Below are 17599 nucleotides of genomic sequence, written 5' to 3'. Positions count from 1 at the left end.
TAGAGGAGGAATGTGAGGGGTCCAGAAGTGGTCCCCTCCTAGGTCTTCACTGTGGGCAGTGAGTCTGACTTCAAAGCCCCCATTCTGAACCACTGGACTTATTTTTACCCAATTGTAATGAATAAATTCTTATCAATAATATTTTTATAATATAGGAAGTTAGAAGTTGGAGAAATTAATAAACTTTGTTCCTAGTATCAATTTATTTTTCTAAAATTAGGTTTTCAGACCAGCAAGAGATCCTTGGTGCCCTCCTCAAGGATACTGATGCCCAACAAGGAGATGGGACTTACTTGAGGCCACACAGCCTGAAAGTGCCAGGGCTAGGGTGCAAAACAGGTGCTGGGATGGCTAATGGATACTTCCTGGGTTCTCTGATGCTACCCCAGCCCTTCAGCCAGGGCCACTGGAGACCCTGTCCCCTCCAGCTCTACATCCTGACCTCGCCCTTCCTTCTCTGCTTCCTTTGCTATAATCCAGGCTAGAACCCATTCTTCCTACTGCTGACTTTCCTTAGGCTGTCCCCTCCTCTGGGAATACCCTCCATGGACACTCTTGTGTCTAAATTGTTAGAAGTTAAGAAATAACAGAAGTAAAACCGATGTATCACCAAAGTGGTAATTAATAAGTGTTTATTGTGCACACACAAACAAGACAAAACCAGGAGCACTCAAACTAAAACAATGGAAAGAAGCTCAGAAATATAGTGTTATAAAGCAGCTTATATAGTGAGAAAGCAGTGATTATTTATTCTTTACAGTGATTGATTATAATATTAGAACATTCTTAAATAACAGGGAATTGGTCAGTAGTTACTTCATATCAACTTTGGGAAACAGTTCAGGTTTTGCTCATAATTTTTATGGACAAAAGCAAGAAATGGCCCAGGTCAAGTTATTCTTGCAAAATAAGTTAAATTAAGCTTTGTTTGGATGACTAAACTGGTCTCATCTGCTCAGGGAGTTTTCAAGGCTAGTCTCCATTTGTTTTTGATTTAACAAAATATTACCTACCCCTTAGGGTGTAGCTCATCTGTACCCGCCAGGAAACACTCCCCTGATTTCTTCCCTCCCTCCAACGGAAATCTGTTTCTTTCTCCCTGGGGATCCCCTAGCTGAGATCCTACTACCTTCTACTCCCATGATGGCATTTGGAAAGTTCTGCAGCACGCATCTGCCTTGTCCTCTTGGGTGCAGTTGTGCTGGCAGGATCAGAATTGTTCCCCAGGATCCGTCTTCCCACCTGCCTGCTGAAGAGAGATCCAGAGAGAGAGAGGTCCATGGGGTATGGTTTCTGAAGTAAGAACATGCTCAGGATTTCTGAACCCTGCCACCCCAAACTCCCTGCACTGAGCTGTATCTGATCACAGGGAGAATGTCTCAGTGTGGTAGCGAGTGTTATAATTACATGTTTGTTTTTATTCATAACCCAAAGGATTCCCACCGGAAAATTGAGAGACTTGGGTCCAAATCCCACTTCTGCCACATGCTAGCTGTGAGGCCGTGGACCAATTACCTAACCTCTCTAAGCCTCAGCTTCTGGTAATAGTACCTGCTTCACAAGGCAGTGGTCAGATTTAGATAAAATAAAGCACATAACCTAGCATGTGGTAAGTACTCAGTAAGCACCAGCTATTATGAAGAATGAATTTATATATTTGAATATTTGAATTACTGGAGAAATACTAACTCATTACTATATGGCTCATACTGACTTTGCTTAGAGGTGGGCCAAGGGAGTTTGGGCCAAAAAGAGGTAAACATTTTTGTGCTCAGAAAGGCCTGTGAGGCTTTCTTCAACTCTAAACCATCCATTGCCTTTGCAATAAGAGATAGACTTGTCTTTCTGTTTTTTAGCTTTAAAAAATTTATTAGCTTTGAATTCTGTGAGGATCTGCACATCTAGAGAGAATGGGTGAATGCAGTTTGTGCAATTGATAAGTGATTATGAAACTTAATGATAGGAGAAAAATACTTGTTCCTAGAGGTGACCTTGGTTTGCAGTGTGTGTTGCTTTTGGCCTACCTTGGGGGCAAGAGGTTCGATCCAAAGGTTATCTATAGATTTGGAGGAAAGGAAAACGAATGAATGTTTTATTTTAGTATGCTAGGAAGCTGCTGAGAGTGGAAATCAACTTCCCTGTGTCATATTCTTTACTGACTGCTGGTTATTTTGATGACTAGATCAATTACTGCAGTGATGAGTGTTCAAAAGAAAAGGGCCAGGAATGGCCTCTAAGCTAAGTGTTTGGAATATGCTGGGAAGATAATTCTGCTAGTTGAAAAAATGTTTTATTTTAAAATTTCTCCTAAATTGATTCTTTATTGGAATAAGTTAGGATCCCATTTGATAATTTAAGGATTTGTTGAGCTTAGATGTTTTAAGTTTTCATAAGTTTCATAGTTCTTTGGAATCTAGCAGGCTGTAGGGCTTTTCCTTCTGTGACCCTGTAGAGACATAAACACTTTTTGTAGTAACCATTGTGGAGACCACTGGCCACATGTGGCTATTTAAATGCAAATTAATTCAAATTAAATGAAATTCAGAATTCTGTTCTTCAGTCACACTAGCCATTTCAAGTGCTCATGTGCCCTATGCCTAGCAGCTACTGTATTAGGCAGAGCAAATAGAGAACATTTCTGTGTTCGTGTAAAGTTCTATGAGACAGCGCTGTTTAGGTCAATAAGGCCATGGGAAAGCCACTTGATGGGGTTAAGTTCCCTTCTTTCTGACCAGTCGTCTGCAGGCCAAGAAATGTAGTGTGCAGAGGATGTTTTATTGTCAAGAATGAGGATGTTAATAAATCCCCATAGCCTCATTTTGGCTATATGGCTCACGGGCTTTTAACACTGGCCAGATTCAAAGGGTGGGGGGGATGAAATGTTTCTGGGAAGTGTATCTTCTGGCTGCCCCTTAGCACAGAGCACCTACTAGAGTGCCAGGCCTCTGCCTCGGAATCTGAATCACTGAGGGTGGGGCCCAGGAATCTGTATTTTTAAAAAGCTCCCTGGGGATTCTAATTTGCAAACACAGTTGAGAACAACTGCCCTCAAGACTGTGCACTTAAAAATCCCTGAGCACTGGAAGCCAATGTTTCAAGGTAGATTTTGTGAGTAGCTAAAAATGTTCCTCACTGATTCACTGTGGTCATATATTGAGGGTAGGGGTTGAGTGGGCTCACTTCCTGTACAAGGGCTCTCCACTGAGGATAGCGTTCCCCCTCGGGGATCTTTGGCAGCATCTGGAAACATTTTTGCTTGCTACAACTTGGAGGCCTCTGTCCAGTGGGTAGGGGCCACGGTACAGCTAATTACCCTACAAAGCATAGGACAGCACCCCCTCAACAAAGAATCCGGCCCCAAATGTCATTTGTGCTATGGTTGAGAAACCCTACTCTAAAAATAATTTTTGCAAACCAAATTCCTCCCTGACCTTGGAGGTAGTTATCTCTTTAAAAAAGATAAAGATATTCCCCTAAACTGGACCCTCAGAAACCCTCTTCATCATATTTTAGGTTTTCTGATCCTAGAAGCTGTGTAGGGTGTTGCTGCCTGTGGTTGGATGCATTTGGGGCTGCACCAAAGAAATTGCTGATTCAGGGAACAGAAGATGTAGGCAGGGGTTCCTAATCTGCCGCAGGTTGAGATCCTCTTCTTGTTAAGTAATTACCTAAAGTAACAGCAGCTTTGCTTTTAGGTGGTTTTCCAGAAACTGTGGCTTTTTGGCTATTGGCATTGGGTGTTTGCCTGGTGGTATACCTGAAATAGGATTCAAGACTTATGTGTGATGAAGTTTGGCAACTGTGCTATAGGGTAGGCTCTGAGACTGTAACGATAGCAGCACAGACCTGCCCACAGACTCAAGCATCTGAACAGACCCAGGCACAGTGGCAGTGCAGGGTGATGGAGGTGTGGCAGGGCTGCCTAACTCTGCCTGGGTGGGCAGGCCGGAATCTTCTCTGCTGTGCAGCACTCGGTAACCGCTGGTCAGTGTCACTCCTTTGAGCTGTCTCCCAGCATCATCTCGTTTTGCCCCCATGCTGAAGCTCTGGGAGGTTCAGTGACTTGCCAAGGCCACAGAGCTGGTCAGTGGCAGAGCAGAGATTTGAACCCAGGTTAGAGACCTGCAAAGCTGACCTCCCAGAGGAGCATTTACAGACGGAGTAATGTTTTCACAGCAAAGACCTGAAGGATGAGCTGGCGCTCACCAGGCAGAGGGCAGAAAAGGCCTATCAAAGAGCCAGGAGCGCGTGCACCAAAGCTGCGGGGGCCTGAAGGAGCGAGATACATCGGGATTGCAGATCGTTCAGGGAAGGATGGGAGTTGGGGTGGGGTGTGATAGAAGAAGATGACACTTGAGGGATGGACAGGCACCGTATCCTATATGGCCTTCCATGTCAGGCTGAGGGCCATTGTGGACTACCCGGGGTGGATTGGGGGCAGAGGAAGAGAAGGGCTGTGTGCCATTAGGCAGCTTGCTTAACCTCTCTGGGTGTCAGCTTCTCATCTAGACTGGAGCCTCTAAAGCAACACTGCTCTGTGAAGAATGTTCATTTCGATGGTGGCCATAATGCAGAGAGTTAAGGAATGGCCTCCAGCCCTGTTGATTCATGACTTTCCTGCTTATCGTTTGGAATTTATACCAAGTGCACACCAAGGGCAAGGCACAGTGTATGCTAAAGCACCATGGCAGATACAGAGATGTAGTAAGACTTGTCTTCAGGGAGCTCACAGCCTAGCAGAGGGGACAGCTAGTGTTCTCACAAGTACTGTGATAAAAGGTACAGATCACAGTGCCACGAGAGAAGTATTTCTTCAAAATACTCGAGGCCAAGGAGAATGAAGCTGAGGTTACTAATGGCTGCAGCGCTGAGGAAAGGTTAACTGGAGGAATAATTCGTAGTTCTGCCAAGAATTTGTCAGGAGAAGATGGAGGAGACAGAGGGTATCCCCCAGGTGGACAGAAAATGGGGAAATGAATAAAAATCAAAGCCAGTTCAGGTCCAGTCACCAGAGGGTCAGATTATCAGCCTGTCTAGTAACTGATTCCACTTAGTTTCCAGGTTGTAGGAGGGAAACAGAAGTTATAATAGGAAAATATTCATTAATGAACTTGCCACTCACAAACCTGGGTCCCACCTCATCATGCCACATTCTGTTTTCAACCCTGGTATCCATCTAGGCTCTTGGTCATCTGTCTCTCCCAGGTCGTAAGGACGTTTTACAAATACAAGACAAAACATGGAAAATGAAATTGTAACTCTTGTGAGAGAGATGAGATTTCATGAAATCACAGTTGAGGGATGTTGGAGGGCTGCATGAGCGACATGTCAGGGCAACGATAGATGAGGCTTGGGCAGTGCGAGGCCTGTTAACTGAGGAAGAGAAGGGGAGAGACTTGAAAATCAAAGAATTGAGAGGCCCTTGGGGAATCAATAAGTAAGATAGTTTTGCAAAAAATGTCCCCTATAGGCTACCACTGTGACAATCAAATGTACCAGAAGGACTCATGGTACTATAAGGTAAGCTACATGAGATTTATTCTCTGTTCTAAGAATTAGCACAGGATGGCAGTTGTAACTTCAGTTTTGTTCCATATTCACTACTGATTTTAAAATAGATTTTTATTTTTATTTATTTCTTTGGATCAAGTACTAAACAAAACTGTGTTTTACTCCTAACTGAAATTTTGAGCCTGGCTTTACCTTTTTCTGCTGCCGATTTTCCTGGGTTACAGAGATCTCTGAGAAAGAAGGTGGGGACCAGCTCACAGAGGGCCCTGAGTGCTAGACCTCGTGCTGGGAGCCAGAAATCTCGTCCTGATAGAATCTGCTGGCTGTTTATAACAGGGCTCCTTTTCATCTAACACCAGCTTTGTCCCTGCAGTTAAAAAATACTGTAGACCAACTTCCCCTCCTTTAGAGAAGACAAAATCCTCTTTAATCTCCTTGCTTTCCCTTTTACTTAGGAGTGCAGATTCGGGCAATGGGAGAGTGTTTGGGGGTGCTGAGGTTCTATTTCAGGCCTTTTGCTGTTGCACACCCATGTCGAGGGCTATTTTAATTCCTCTCAGTCTTGTGAAAGATAGTCACTTACGTGATGCTCTTTCTAGTGCTTTACCTTTGAGAGGTGACCTCGGCCGGTGGCAGTGCGTGCGTTCGTGCTGATTCATAGAGGAGCTTGTTCTGGGCTCCCTGAGAGTCTGAAGACCTTAGGGTCCTTGGAGGTAAAGGGTCAAATGGCTTTTGGCTCCTCTTTTATCCCACAGGAGGCTTGTATTTCTGTAGGGTTTTCTTGCTTTAAGCATGATTTCAAGCATGTTAGTTATTTCAGACTATCACCACAGCCCACATCTTGACCCCAGAGGCTGATGCTTTGGAAGTGCCGGGCTAGGTCAGGGCACATGGTGCGTGTTTCACTACCTTGCTTCTTGGCCAATATGATTGTTTAGAAGATATGCCACAGGGTACATACGCCACCTGTTTTCCAGCTGAGCTCCTGATTGATCTAGCTGCCTCTCTCTCTCCTCTGGCTGTATCCCTTCTCCAGAAGAGTGGGTAGGAGAATTTTCTACTTCTCTGATTCCCTGTCTGCTTGAGCAGCCTGACTAGGCTGTTTTCTTGCCCACAGTGCTGCCCTAGGTGGCAGAAGCAGGGGAGGGGGCTGTGGGCTTGGCTGTTCTTGAGCAGAAACCCCCATGGAGAATCAGCTGCTAGTGATTTGGTACAAAGCAGGACAGAGTGAATCCTCTTATCAGTACCTTTCCCAGAACCATGAAGGAGATACAATTTCTGTGGCTGTTGAGCATATGAAATGTGGCTAGTGCAGATGAGGAACTGAATTTTAAATTTTATTTAATTTCCATCAACTTAAATTTAAACAGCCACATGTGGCTAGAGGCTACTGTATTGAACACTGCAGGACAGACCACTGTATTTGAGAAGTTTATATTTTTTAATTAAATAGGGAAAACATTGTACATGCACATGGTAGCAATTCAAAAGATAAAGGATGTCAATGAAGTCTCTCTCATCTCTGCCCCTGGCCCTTCAGTTTCCCTTCCCAGCACCAGTCATGATTCCCAGTTTCTTGTGTATGCCTCCAGAAACATTTATACACAGGTAAGCAAAACTTGCATATTTCTCTTTCTCTCAGTGTAAGAGGTATTTGTTATTCTGTCTACTCTCTCTCTTTTGAGTTAACAGTGTACCTTGGAGGTCATTACCCATAGAGACAAATAAAACTGCCTCGGCTTACGTTTAATTTTATTTGTATTTCATGGCTATACATTATACTTCATTATAAAGTTATAACATCATTTACTTAATGCATCCCCTGTAAGTTCCAATTTTTTTGGCATGATAAATAATACTGTAACTAATAATCCCACACAAACATATCCCCCCACATGTTTAGGTATAAACATAAATAAATTCCTAGAAATTAGACTATAGGTTAAAGGTACGTGTGTTTTACATTGCAGATTTTGGCAAAATGCCGTCTGGAGAGCTTGTTGGTGGGAATGTCAATGTGAACATTGTATAAGGGCATCTATTTCCCCACAACCCCGGTAACACAGTCTGTTATTAAACTTTTTGTTCTTTGCCAACACATAAATAAAGATCACCATCACCTTACAGGTTTAATGTGCATTTCTATTATAAATGAGGTTGAGCATCTCTTTATATGTTGAAGAATCACTTGTATTTCCTTTCTGTTAAATTATCTATTCAAATCATTTGCCCATTTTTCTGTTGGATTTTGTTGTTGTTTTTATTACTTTGTAGGAACTCTTTATTCATCTCTTGCCTCTGATACATATTGACAAATTTTAATCTTGTTCTTGTTGTCTCTTTCCATGTGGATATTTAAAACCATTTTTATGTGGTCAACTTGTTAATCTATTTGTTAGGTCCCTTAGGTTGTATCTCTTACTTAGAAAGGCTTTCCCTGTGAAGATGTTTTCAGAGTTCTCATGTTTTCTTCTAGAACTTTCCTTGGTTTTTTTTTTTTTTTTAATGTTTAACTCCTCTGAAATAATTCAGGGGTTTTGTGGATTTACGTTCCATTACCTGTCTCCTCATTCTGCTGCAGTGCCTTGGCCAGCACCTCTGCTCTGTCCAGCCCTGTTTTTGAAATATGTTCATTTGTATGCCACCTTCTTCATTCCTTTCTTAGTACAACTTTTAGGTAACCCTAACCCCAGAGGGAGAAGGGGAGTTCTCATCTTTATTTGAAGCTTTCAGTTCTGTTTGTAGCCCCCCAAGCCCCTTCTCGCCCAAGCACGCCCGTTCCCCTTATTGCCTTTCTCACCTGTGTGGCCCTGGAGTCACAGGCTCACTCCTGTGCTTTGTCCTTATCACTTCTCTGACCTCCCCCAGCCCTCCTAGGCCCAGCTCTTTATCTCACACGCCCTGTCCTTTGTGCAGGTTATCTAACTGGGGGAAGTGACCTGAACCAGAGGCAGCTATAAAACCACAGAATATCTGTACTTGGCCTGTGTCAAGGAGGAGAGCGCTCCGCCTCAAGTGAGGCCAGCAGTTTTGCCGGCTGTTAGCACTTCATTCATATTCCTTAATATGATTTAATGCTTTGTCATTTTCTTTCTTGTGGTTCCAGAGCCTCTTTTTCAGCTTCTGCCAGAGCCAGTAGCAGTTGGGAAAGAAGGCTGTGCTCTTTGAAGTGTGAGTACTTTTAACTTTTAACACCATAGATTGCCCTCCAAAAAGGCAGCCTTTAATGAGACTGGGGCCACTCTGTAAGCGCCCTGGCAGTCTTCTGCGGGATAGCCTGTTGGAGGCTGAGGAGGTATTCTCTGGTTCAGTAGGTCTGGTGGGGAGGGGATTGGCCACCTGAAGTTTTTTTTTTTTTTTTTTTAATTATTAGATAGAATTGTAACAATTTGACTGCACGTATACAAATATTGCATGCAAATACATATATACAATATACTGCACATTTTTTTAAGTTTACGTATATGTACTTACCACTGTTTCTAAGAAAAGTTTAGAGCTTTGGCCTTTTAAACTTACATGGTTATCAAAGGAATAAAGCCAACTACAAAATAAGAATCAACAGAATGAATCCAATCATAAAGGACAAACAGGGCACCTGAAGATTTTTAAAGCTCAAGATAATGTATCTAAAAGCCCCCTCCAAACAGTTCTCAAGGGCTGTGCCCTGAGTTTGAAGGGATTCAAAAAGGCCTGGGTCTGGGGGGACCAGGATGCTTTCCTGGGAAGTGTGACGCTTGACTTAGCCCCACAGTCAGAGCGGAGTTCATCAGGCAGCCTGGACAGGAGAGCACACCGCGCGAAGGAGTGTGAGGAGAGACAGAACCTGATGCTGTGCGGGGCTCGCGTGGGGAGAGAAGTTGGGTATTTTGGGTGCAGGTAGAGGGGTGGGACCAGAAAATTGAGTCGAGATCACATGGTGTGGTCAGAGTTCATACCAGGCAGAGCCCCCAGTCCCTGGTGTGGATTGAGAAGATTCCTCTGGCAGCTGGTGGTGGAAGGGCTGAATGGGGTGTGAAAGAGCAACCTTTACAGAAATAGGAACGGGAAGAAAGGAGGACCTGGACACAGTGTGATGGCTGAGGGAGCTGTGGTCTGACTCATAACAAAGTCTCATACCTGTTGGGAATATTTCTTCACCTGCAACATTCCCCAAACAACATTCACTCTTATAACAAATTCCTTTGGTCTAACACTTACTGGCAGTGTCAACCGCCTAAAACTGTGCTGTCCAACATCGCAGCTCCTATTTATATGTGGCTATCAAGCACTTAAGATGTGACAGACTGAAAGACTGAACTTTGAGTTTTATTTAATTAATCAGTTTCAATAGCCACATATAAACAATGCAGTGTGTCCAGACCCAGACAAGCTGGCTCCAGTGCTGGCACCTCCCACCATTGCATAATAGGAGGGTGAGCAAGTAGGAAGAGTGAAAGATGCTTTGGAGTCTGGGGGGCTAGACTGATGGGGGTACTGTTGGCAGAAATCAATAAATCAGGAGAAGGAGGGGAGATGTTCCTGAAACATTGTAGGACTTTTGGGTCATAGGGATAGTCAGGTAAGCTGTTAGAATCTGGAAGGAGATTCTAGCCAGATTTGTTGATTTTTGAGTTTTCTATAGGAGGGAGGGGTGGAGGATGTAGATACGGAGAGCTCTCCAAGGAAGATAGTGAAAAGAGCAGGATGGGACTCTCCAGGGGAGACAATGAGGAGAGCATCATGGGAATATCCAAGAGAGAGAGGAGGGAACATTTTAGGATCCAGGCCAGGCGTGCTCATAGCCATAGCTCATTTCTGCAGCAGAGCTGTCGGAGCTGCAGAGTACAGAGGAGGAATGGGCTCAGCCAGAGTGAGGAGTTGACAAGGTCAGGAGAACAGAGGTGAGTACCTGGCAGTAATCCTAGTAAGCGTCCTGCCACACTTTCAGTGATGACTGAGCAAGCCTAACTGCTTGCTTGGAACGTACAGTGTGATTTTCCCCTAGGATGGAGAAGATAGTTATGACAAGGAGTTAGAATTGCTCATTTCTCAAATTGTTGTTTCATCAATCCTGGGGCTTCCACACAAGAGAATCTTAGTGTCTTTTTAAGGTGTTGATCATTAGTGATAGTTTTGAGGAAATCGGTTTATCTTGACAGGAAGTTGGTTTCAGAAATCAGTGTTGGGTAGATGCAACAATATTTAACAGCTGGAATATTATATTCAGATTTCAAGAACTGAGAATTTTCATATTGCAGAATTAAAGAAAAAAATTATCAGGACTGGTTAGTTTTTAAAAGACAACAGCCGGTAAGGCAATGAGTTGTTAACTTATAAAGTTATCATGTTACTTGCTCTTAAAACAGTTCTAGAGAAGTGCAAAGACTGTCAGTGGGGACACTGAACTCCATGCCTTGTGTGTAACTGATGCCCAAAGAGTGTCTGCTTAGCAAGTGCTGGGAGAAGGCAAAGGCAGCATGAACCAGGAATACCCAACAAGATTGGATTGAAATGTAGCTCATGCCACTTACCAGCCAGATGGCCTCTGGGCCATTTGTTAACTTTTTTAAGCTTCAGTTTCTCCACCTTTAAAATGGGAGAAATGCTTCCTACTTTATAACGTTGTGAAAGACAAAATGAGAGGATGTATATAAACCACCTACACGGGGCCTGGTGTACAGCACTCACTCAGTAGGTGGAGGCTGTTGCTCTTTGGATGTGGATTTGGTGGCCATGGGTCATTATTGTTGCTATTGTTGTTATAATAATCATTATTTTAAAGAGACCAGGACTTTAGTTGTCAAATTTGATGGAATATGGGTAGATATCTAGGGGAAGGCAAGATTTAATGAAAGTGTTTTATTTTCTATTTATCCCTGGAATTTTGCTTTTTACCTTGAGATTAAGGTATTAGAAGTCAGGATTCTGGGTTTTCAGAATCAGTGAGAGCATTGAAGGGCAGTTGTGACCTGTTACGCCTGACCTCTATCCCCAGACTAAACTTGGGAGCATGAGTCCAATGTTTATCTGGATCTACTGACGTATCCTCTATTCAATTAATCTTTGTCCCTGAGAGATAAAGGCCTCGAACACACGGCTTGGATGTTAACGGGTGGAGGGCCTGGTGGCAGACTCTGGTCTGGGATGTGACATGTGTTACCCTCCCTGGTGCCATGAAGGCCAGCTCTCCTTCCCGATAACCCCTTGAGTCACACTGTGCTGCAAAGCCACTGAAATCACTGTCTTTCACACTGAGGTGCCTCACATGACACACTAGATACGTAAAATGAGTGCATTTTTATTTTTCAGCCTATTTAGGCATTACCAGGCACCAAATATTTGCCAGAGACCGTGTTAGGCTCTGGGAATAATGTAACAGGGAACACGATTCTCTTGGGGGCAAGCCAGATCTTACTCTTCCATTGCCTGTCAGAATTTCAGCAATGTTTTAAGTCACCAGAGTAAGAAAAGAAGAGATGTTTTGGATGAATGTTCTCGTTAATCAGTGAGGAAACCAAGGTGTCAGAGCCAGCGTGTGGAAGAGCCTGGGGGGAGAGAGAGCCTGCCAGAATGCCCCACCCCAGCCCGCACTCATCTGTCACATGAATCTGCCCCAGTGGCAGCCATCCACACTGCTCGCCAGATCCATGTATCCCCTGGTTGGCATTTTTCTTTAAATTGCTTCCTTCTTTTAACATAACTGAATTTGCATCACTACCATAAATTCAAAATATCCATAAAAACCAACACAAAGAAACAATATTATTAAATAGCTAGATACCATTGCCTGCAGAAGGCCCACAGGTTAGAAAACTGTTTAATAACCACACTGAGAGCTTCTCTTGACCTCAGCAGGATGGAAAGAGAACTGAAAAGAATTGACTTTCTCAATATGTATGTCAGTGTTACCTTACACAGTGTAGTCCTAAGTGGTCGCCTTCTCTCTAAAGTATCTTGGACACATCAGTTGTGTGGGCCTTATGTTTTGGGAAACTCCACACTCTGCCACTGACTTGATTTTCAGTCATTGATGGTTCCGTGTTCACAAGGCTTCAGGTTTTCTGTCTCTAGCTTCCCCCTTAGGTACATAGAATATCCTATAAACAGACCCCAGCAGGGTAGGACAGCTGCCTTTTTATAGGAAGCCTGGGGCAAGTCCTTTGTGAAATGAGGAATGTTGCAGAGGTGAGAATAAATTCCTGATCTCTGTGTTTATAGAAAACTCAGAAAGCATTAGTGTCTTCACTCAGGGCCTGTCTGCACTTGACTTCATCAGGAAAAGTGTGCAGGGTTCTCTGTAACAAGTCCACGCCTTGCTAAATGGGTGATGCTCTACAAGAGCTCCTTGTCGAAGACTTCTTATCAAAGATTCTGCCATTAAATGGAGGATGGAGCCAGATTAAAACCTTCCCCCAAACTGACTGTAACATCCAGAGCAGGCATTGACAAGGCATGAGGTTTCTTTCTGATGATCAGGCCTTCATGTTGGGGCTCCCATCTTTGGTGTCAGAGTCTGTAATATACACAGCTTTGGGCATAAAATACTCTAGCTCCTAGTCCCAAAGAACATCATGTAATTAACTTCCTGCAGCTCAGGAATCAGAACTGATGGTGACCCTTAGTTTTTAAGGACTCCGTGTGATGTGGGAAAATCCTCTTAAATCTGACAGGTCCCATTTTGATCAACTCTTCTGTGACCCACAGAATTCAAACAGATTTGTAAAATTCCCTTCACTCTGTGATTAATTTGCTTACCCCTTGACAGTGAGGCCTTTTTAGCATCGGAAATTGTACCAGACATTAAATAGGTGACTCCTCCGGGGAGTTTTGTGATTACTGAAAGAAGAAAAAGTCAGTTCTCTGGCAGCATCATTGGGAATGGTTGTCCCTAAAACAAACAAGATCAAGCCCGTTTGGTAACTTTGCTTTTCATTAATTCATTTGCACCTTATTTGTGCCCTGTGCTATTCTAGGCACTGGGAAAGAAAGAGTATGATTGTTCCTACCCTCAAGGAGCTCTGGTTCTAGAAGGAGAAAGAGGCCAGTAATTTAAATGTGCTGGAAAAAGTGTTGACAGTAACTGAGAAACTGAGAGGACAGTTGAATCAGAAACCCAAGCTGTGCTTCTGTCCCTAAGAAGGCGGCAGCTTTCATTACTGCAGACTCAGGACTGTCCCCAGAGAGGGTGTGTGTGAAACTGAAAGGAACTGTCTTGCCCCCACAGACGAATCTGTCTCACCCTCTGCACTGAGGGGCTTGTTTCACCAAACCTCTTGCAAGAGACAGAACATCTGAATAGAGTCGTCAAATTTTCATGGAGAAACTAGGGGTGACAAGTGTGGGTATTTAACAGCAAAGATGTTACAAAGATTGAGAAAAGGCCACTTGGAAAAAGATTAGACAATGTGGAGCGAGGTGCAAAGGGAGTGAGTCCAAGTCAGAAAACTGTTTTATATGTAATCACGACTCTCCTAGCTGAGTAATCTTGGACAAGTTACCTAACCTCTCTGTACCTTAGTTGCCTCAGCCTTTAAGTAGGGGATGAAAACTCACCTTGCCTGTTTGACAATGTTGGTGTGCCCTATCAGGGGTTGGCAAAGTACAGCCTGAAGCGTGTTTTTTTTGTTTGTTTGTTTTTGGGGGGCTTTTTTTTCAGCTGGGCCAGCCAGGTGTTTATTGTTGAGGGAACAGAGGGCATGGAGGGTTCTTAGCGCCCAGCCCGCCCACAGGCACAAGGCACCGGCACTCAGCCTGCAGCAGCAGATCTCGGGTCGTCCGGGGTCTCATCCACTGGTTACCATTTCACTATATTTGCTTTATTCCTCCCTCCTCCACACACAGACATTTTTTCTCTCCTGAGCTTTTAAAGGTGAGTAGCAGATAATTACTGTGCTCCCTCCCTTAATACTTCAGCAGACATCTCCTAGAAAGAAAGACGTTCTCCTACCTATAAACGTAACCGCAATCTGATCATCACACCCAGTGATACAACAATATTATGTCACTGATGCAATAATATTGTCCAGGATCCAGTCCTCACTCAAGATTTCCTCAGTTGGCCTAACAATTTCTTTTGTAGCTTAAAGCGAAATCCAGAATCATCTCAAGGATTCTTCATTACATTTAGTTGTCATGCCTCTTTAGATTTTCTTAAAGCACTTGTGTACTTTGGTTCCTTCTGATCTTTACCCTCATCCCGTGTCGTTCTCTTCTCTGTTCCCCTTTGCTGCTTCACTGAGAAGCATCCTGAGACGGAGTTTTGATGCTGTCGCCCTCTGCAGCCCCTGCAGGTGTCAGCCAGCCCGAAAGAGCAAGATGGATCTTGACGTAGTTAACATGTTTGTGATCGCGGGGGGGACGCTGGCCATCCCGATCCTGGCCTTTGTAGCCTCGTTTCTCCTGTGGCCTTCTGCACTGATAAGAATCTACTACTGGTGAGTTGGTTTTATAATGGAAGCTTTCGGGAGTGTTGTGATTGCATCATCTCTGCATGTCCGTTTGGTTGTGGCTGTTCAATATTTTTTAATGAAATATTTCAAACATAGAGAAGAGTTGAAAGCCATTCTTTTTCTTTGGCTGTTGGGAGTGTGTCTGAGGAATTGGTGGTGGTAGCTTCTTATCAGGTGAATTCTTCCAGTGTCTTTGCTCATGAGGCCACCCTCACTCCCGAAGTTACTTGTTATGTGCACGCTGGTGGGAATTCCTTTGGGTTTTCTTGGTCATTGGATTCCGATCCAGTGATGTCCTGATAGGTGCAGTGTTAACCCACCGAAAAAATAAATTTGAAAAAGCAGGACCACGGTGACGGCATGGGTAGGACAGAATGGTTTTAGATTTGCTCTCAAAGTGATCATTAGTAAAGTGGCAGGAAGAAAAAGAAGTTCCAAAACTTCTGTCATTCTTGTGTCACCTTTATGATTCTTGACCTGTCTACATACCACCTCTGCTTTTCTTCTGTGTTTTCTTTAGAGTGACTTTCTTTAAGTCTTAAATCAACTTAAGAGTAATATAAGTATCACTACCTTAAGTGGAAAGCTTGCCATTTCCAATAAATAGGAAATTAATATAAAAAAGTAAAAATAAGCACAATGCCATTAAACTGTGTTCTTAATTAAATTCTAGCCCAGGTACTGTTACCTACCAAAGACTCTGTCTCTTTTCTCTTGGTTACAAAGTCTGAGACATGCGAAAGATGTAGCAGCCCCAAACAGAGCCTTTCTCCTTGATGGAATCAGAAGGTTAACAGCTGAAAAGAGAGAAGCCGCCTCCTGATGTGCTTCAGTGACTTTTCATGCCACAGTTCATTTACCAATGGTCACCCTCATGCTGCCATGGACGCACCCCATGATGGAGGAAGTCCCAAAATGGACCTGGTTCCTCTCCGTGTCACAGGGAAGCACACTGAGATTTTAGCCACAACTTGTGGAAGTTAGAACTACCCTCTGTGCCCAGGGAGTAGATGTGTTTGTGCCCTTTAGTTGCCCTCCCTTCTGGCTCTCTTTTGTTTCATCAGCGTGTGGAATTTTCCGCCTGCCAGCCAGGCTCTGATCCTTGAAAAGAAGCTAATGGAACAGAAGGGAGCTTTCATCTTTCACTCTCTCTTGTGGGGAGGTGATGACCCCTTCAGAGGGTCGCCCAGGACCCACCTCTGCATGGACGAAGCTGAGACCCTGGCTGCTTAAATGCCATTGCCCTTGAAGCACTGGCGGCAAGAGAGCTTTGGGTCCAAGACTCCTTTGCGGCCCCTAACGTGGAGAGGCTAGAGTTGTGTGGCCCTCAGCCCTGCAGAGGTACCATGGACCTCCATACACAAATACTGTTTTTCTTAAACAAATCAAATTGAAGCAGCAAATGCTGTTCAGTGATGTGAGCCGTAACCATGGATATGGCTGCAGACAGAGGTGTGATTATAGAGAGACTAATTCCACCCACCACGAGCAGAAACCAGCCTCTATGCGGCAGTCCCTCCACGTTCCTTGGGCTATCATGGGGGAGGCTTTCAGAGTCAGAGTCTCAGAATAATTCTGATACTCGATCTGCAAAGAGAAAAGTAACTTCATAGCGAATAATTGACTTTTTCATTGAGTTAAAATTTATGTAACATAAAATTCACCATTTTAAAATGTACAATTCATAGGTTTTAATACATTCACAGTGTTGTGCAACCATTACCACCGTCTAACTCCAGAACATTTCCAGCTCCCCAGAAGGAACCCCCATACCTGTCAGCGGTTCCTCCCACTTTCCTCTCTCTTCATCCCCTGGCAACTAGTTCTCTACATTCTGTCTCTTTGGATTTGCCTGTTGTGGACATTTCATATATGTGAGATACATGATTGGTAGCTTTTTGCGTCGGCTTCTTTCACTTTTCAAGGCTTATCCATGCTGCTGTGCGTGTCAGTACTTCATTCATTGTTATGGCTGAGTAATAGTCCAGTGTATGGTTATACCACATTTCACTTATCCAAATGGACATTTGTGTTGTTTCTAGTTTTTGGCTATTATGAATAATACAACATACATAGCAAATAATTCACTTTTTTAATAAAAGTAATGCCAGCAAAACCCAGAGAGGCCCCACAGAGCAGAACATTCAGTCTTTTATTATTTGACAGTGCAGATGCATGTGACTTTGAAGCCTGCCCCTGCCTGTCACTCAGCTCAGAGCTGTGGCTGGAGGATGAATACAATGTTCTTTATTTTGTGAACTCGGCCACACAGGCCAAGAAGAAACCCAGCTGGCTGAGGAGGATGAAAATCCTAGAAATCCTTTCGGATTATGCCGAGTAGCACTGTGACATGGGGCTGTGACTATGGTGACAGAACCCCTAATGCCATTGCAGAGAGCTGCCGGAATTCCTGTGAAACAGCTCCCCCACGCCACCGACACACAGCCTGTTTCCTTCAAATCACCTCACTGCGGGTGGCATTTACCCAGCCGTTGTCATAGGACAAGCAGCTTTGCTGTGAGTCACTTATGTCCCTTAATCACAGCTTCTCCTCCAAAGGCCTTCATTTACTCAGCTGCCCATAACGATCCCCCGGGGGTTCACTTGGCAGACCTGGGTTAGTCAGGTTAATTTTCAGGAGTTCAGCGTGGACAGGA

General features: G+C 43.9%; 1 protein-coding gene across 2 annotated transcripts in view; it reads left to right on the top strand.

The window, feature by feature from the left end:
- ABHD6 (abhydrolase domain containing 6, acylglycerol lipase) overlaps positions 1 to 17599 on the top strand; it is a 43892-nt gene that overhangs the window by 1277 nt on the left and 25016 nt on the right. Inside the window, exons 2-3 of one of the 2 annotated variants that reach the window (XM_031470620.2) lie at positions 8618 to 8682; positions 14775 to 14927. In XM_031470620.2, the coding sequence (XP_031326480.1) occupies positions 14809 to 14927 (119 nt within the window). In that variant the 5' untranslated portion in view covers positions 8618 to 8682; positions 14775 to 14808. The remainder of the gene's footprint in view (positions 1 to 8617; positions 8683 to 14774; positions 14928 to 17599) is intronic. The other variant, XM_031470623.2, reaches the window with a different exon arrangement.

Source organism: Camelus dromedarius, chromosome 17, assembly GCF_036321535.1.
Source record: "Camelus dromedarius isolate mCamDro1 chromosome 17, mCamDro1.pat, whole genome shotgun sequence".
Lineage (NCBI taxonomy): Eukaryota > Metazoa > Chordata > Mammalia > Artiodactyla > Camelidae > Camelus > Camelus dromedarius.
This window is presented reverse-complemented; position numbering and strand designations above follow the sequence as displayed.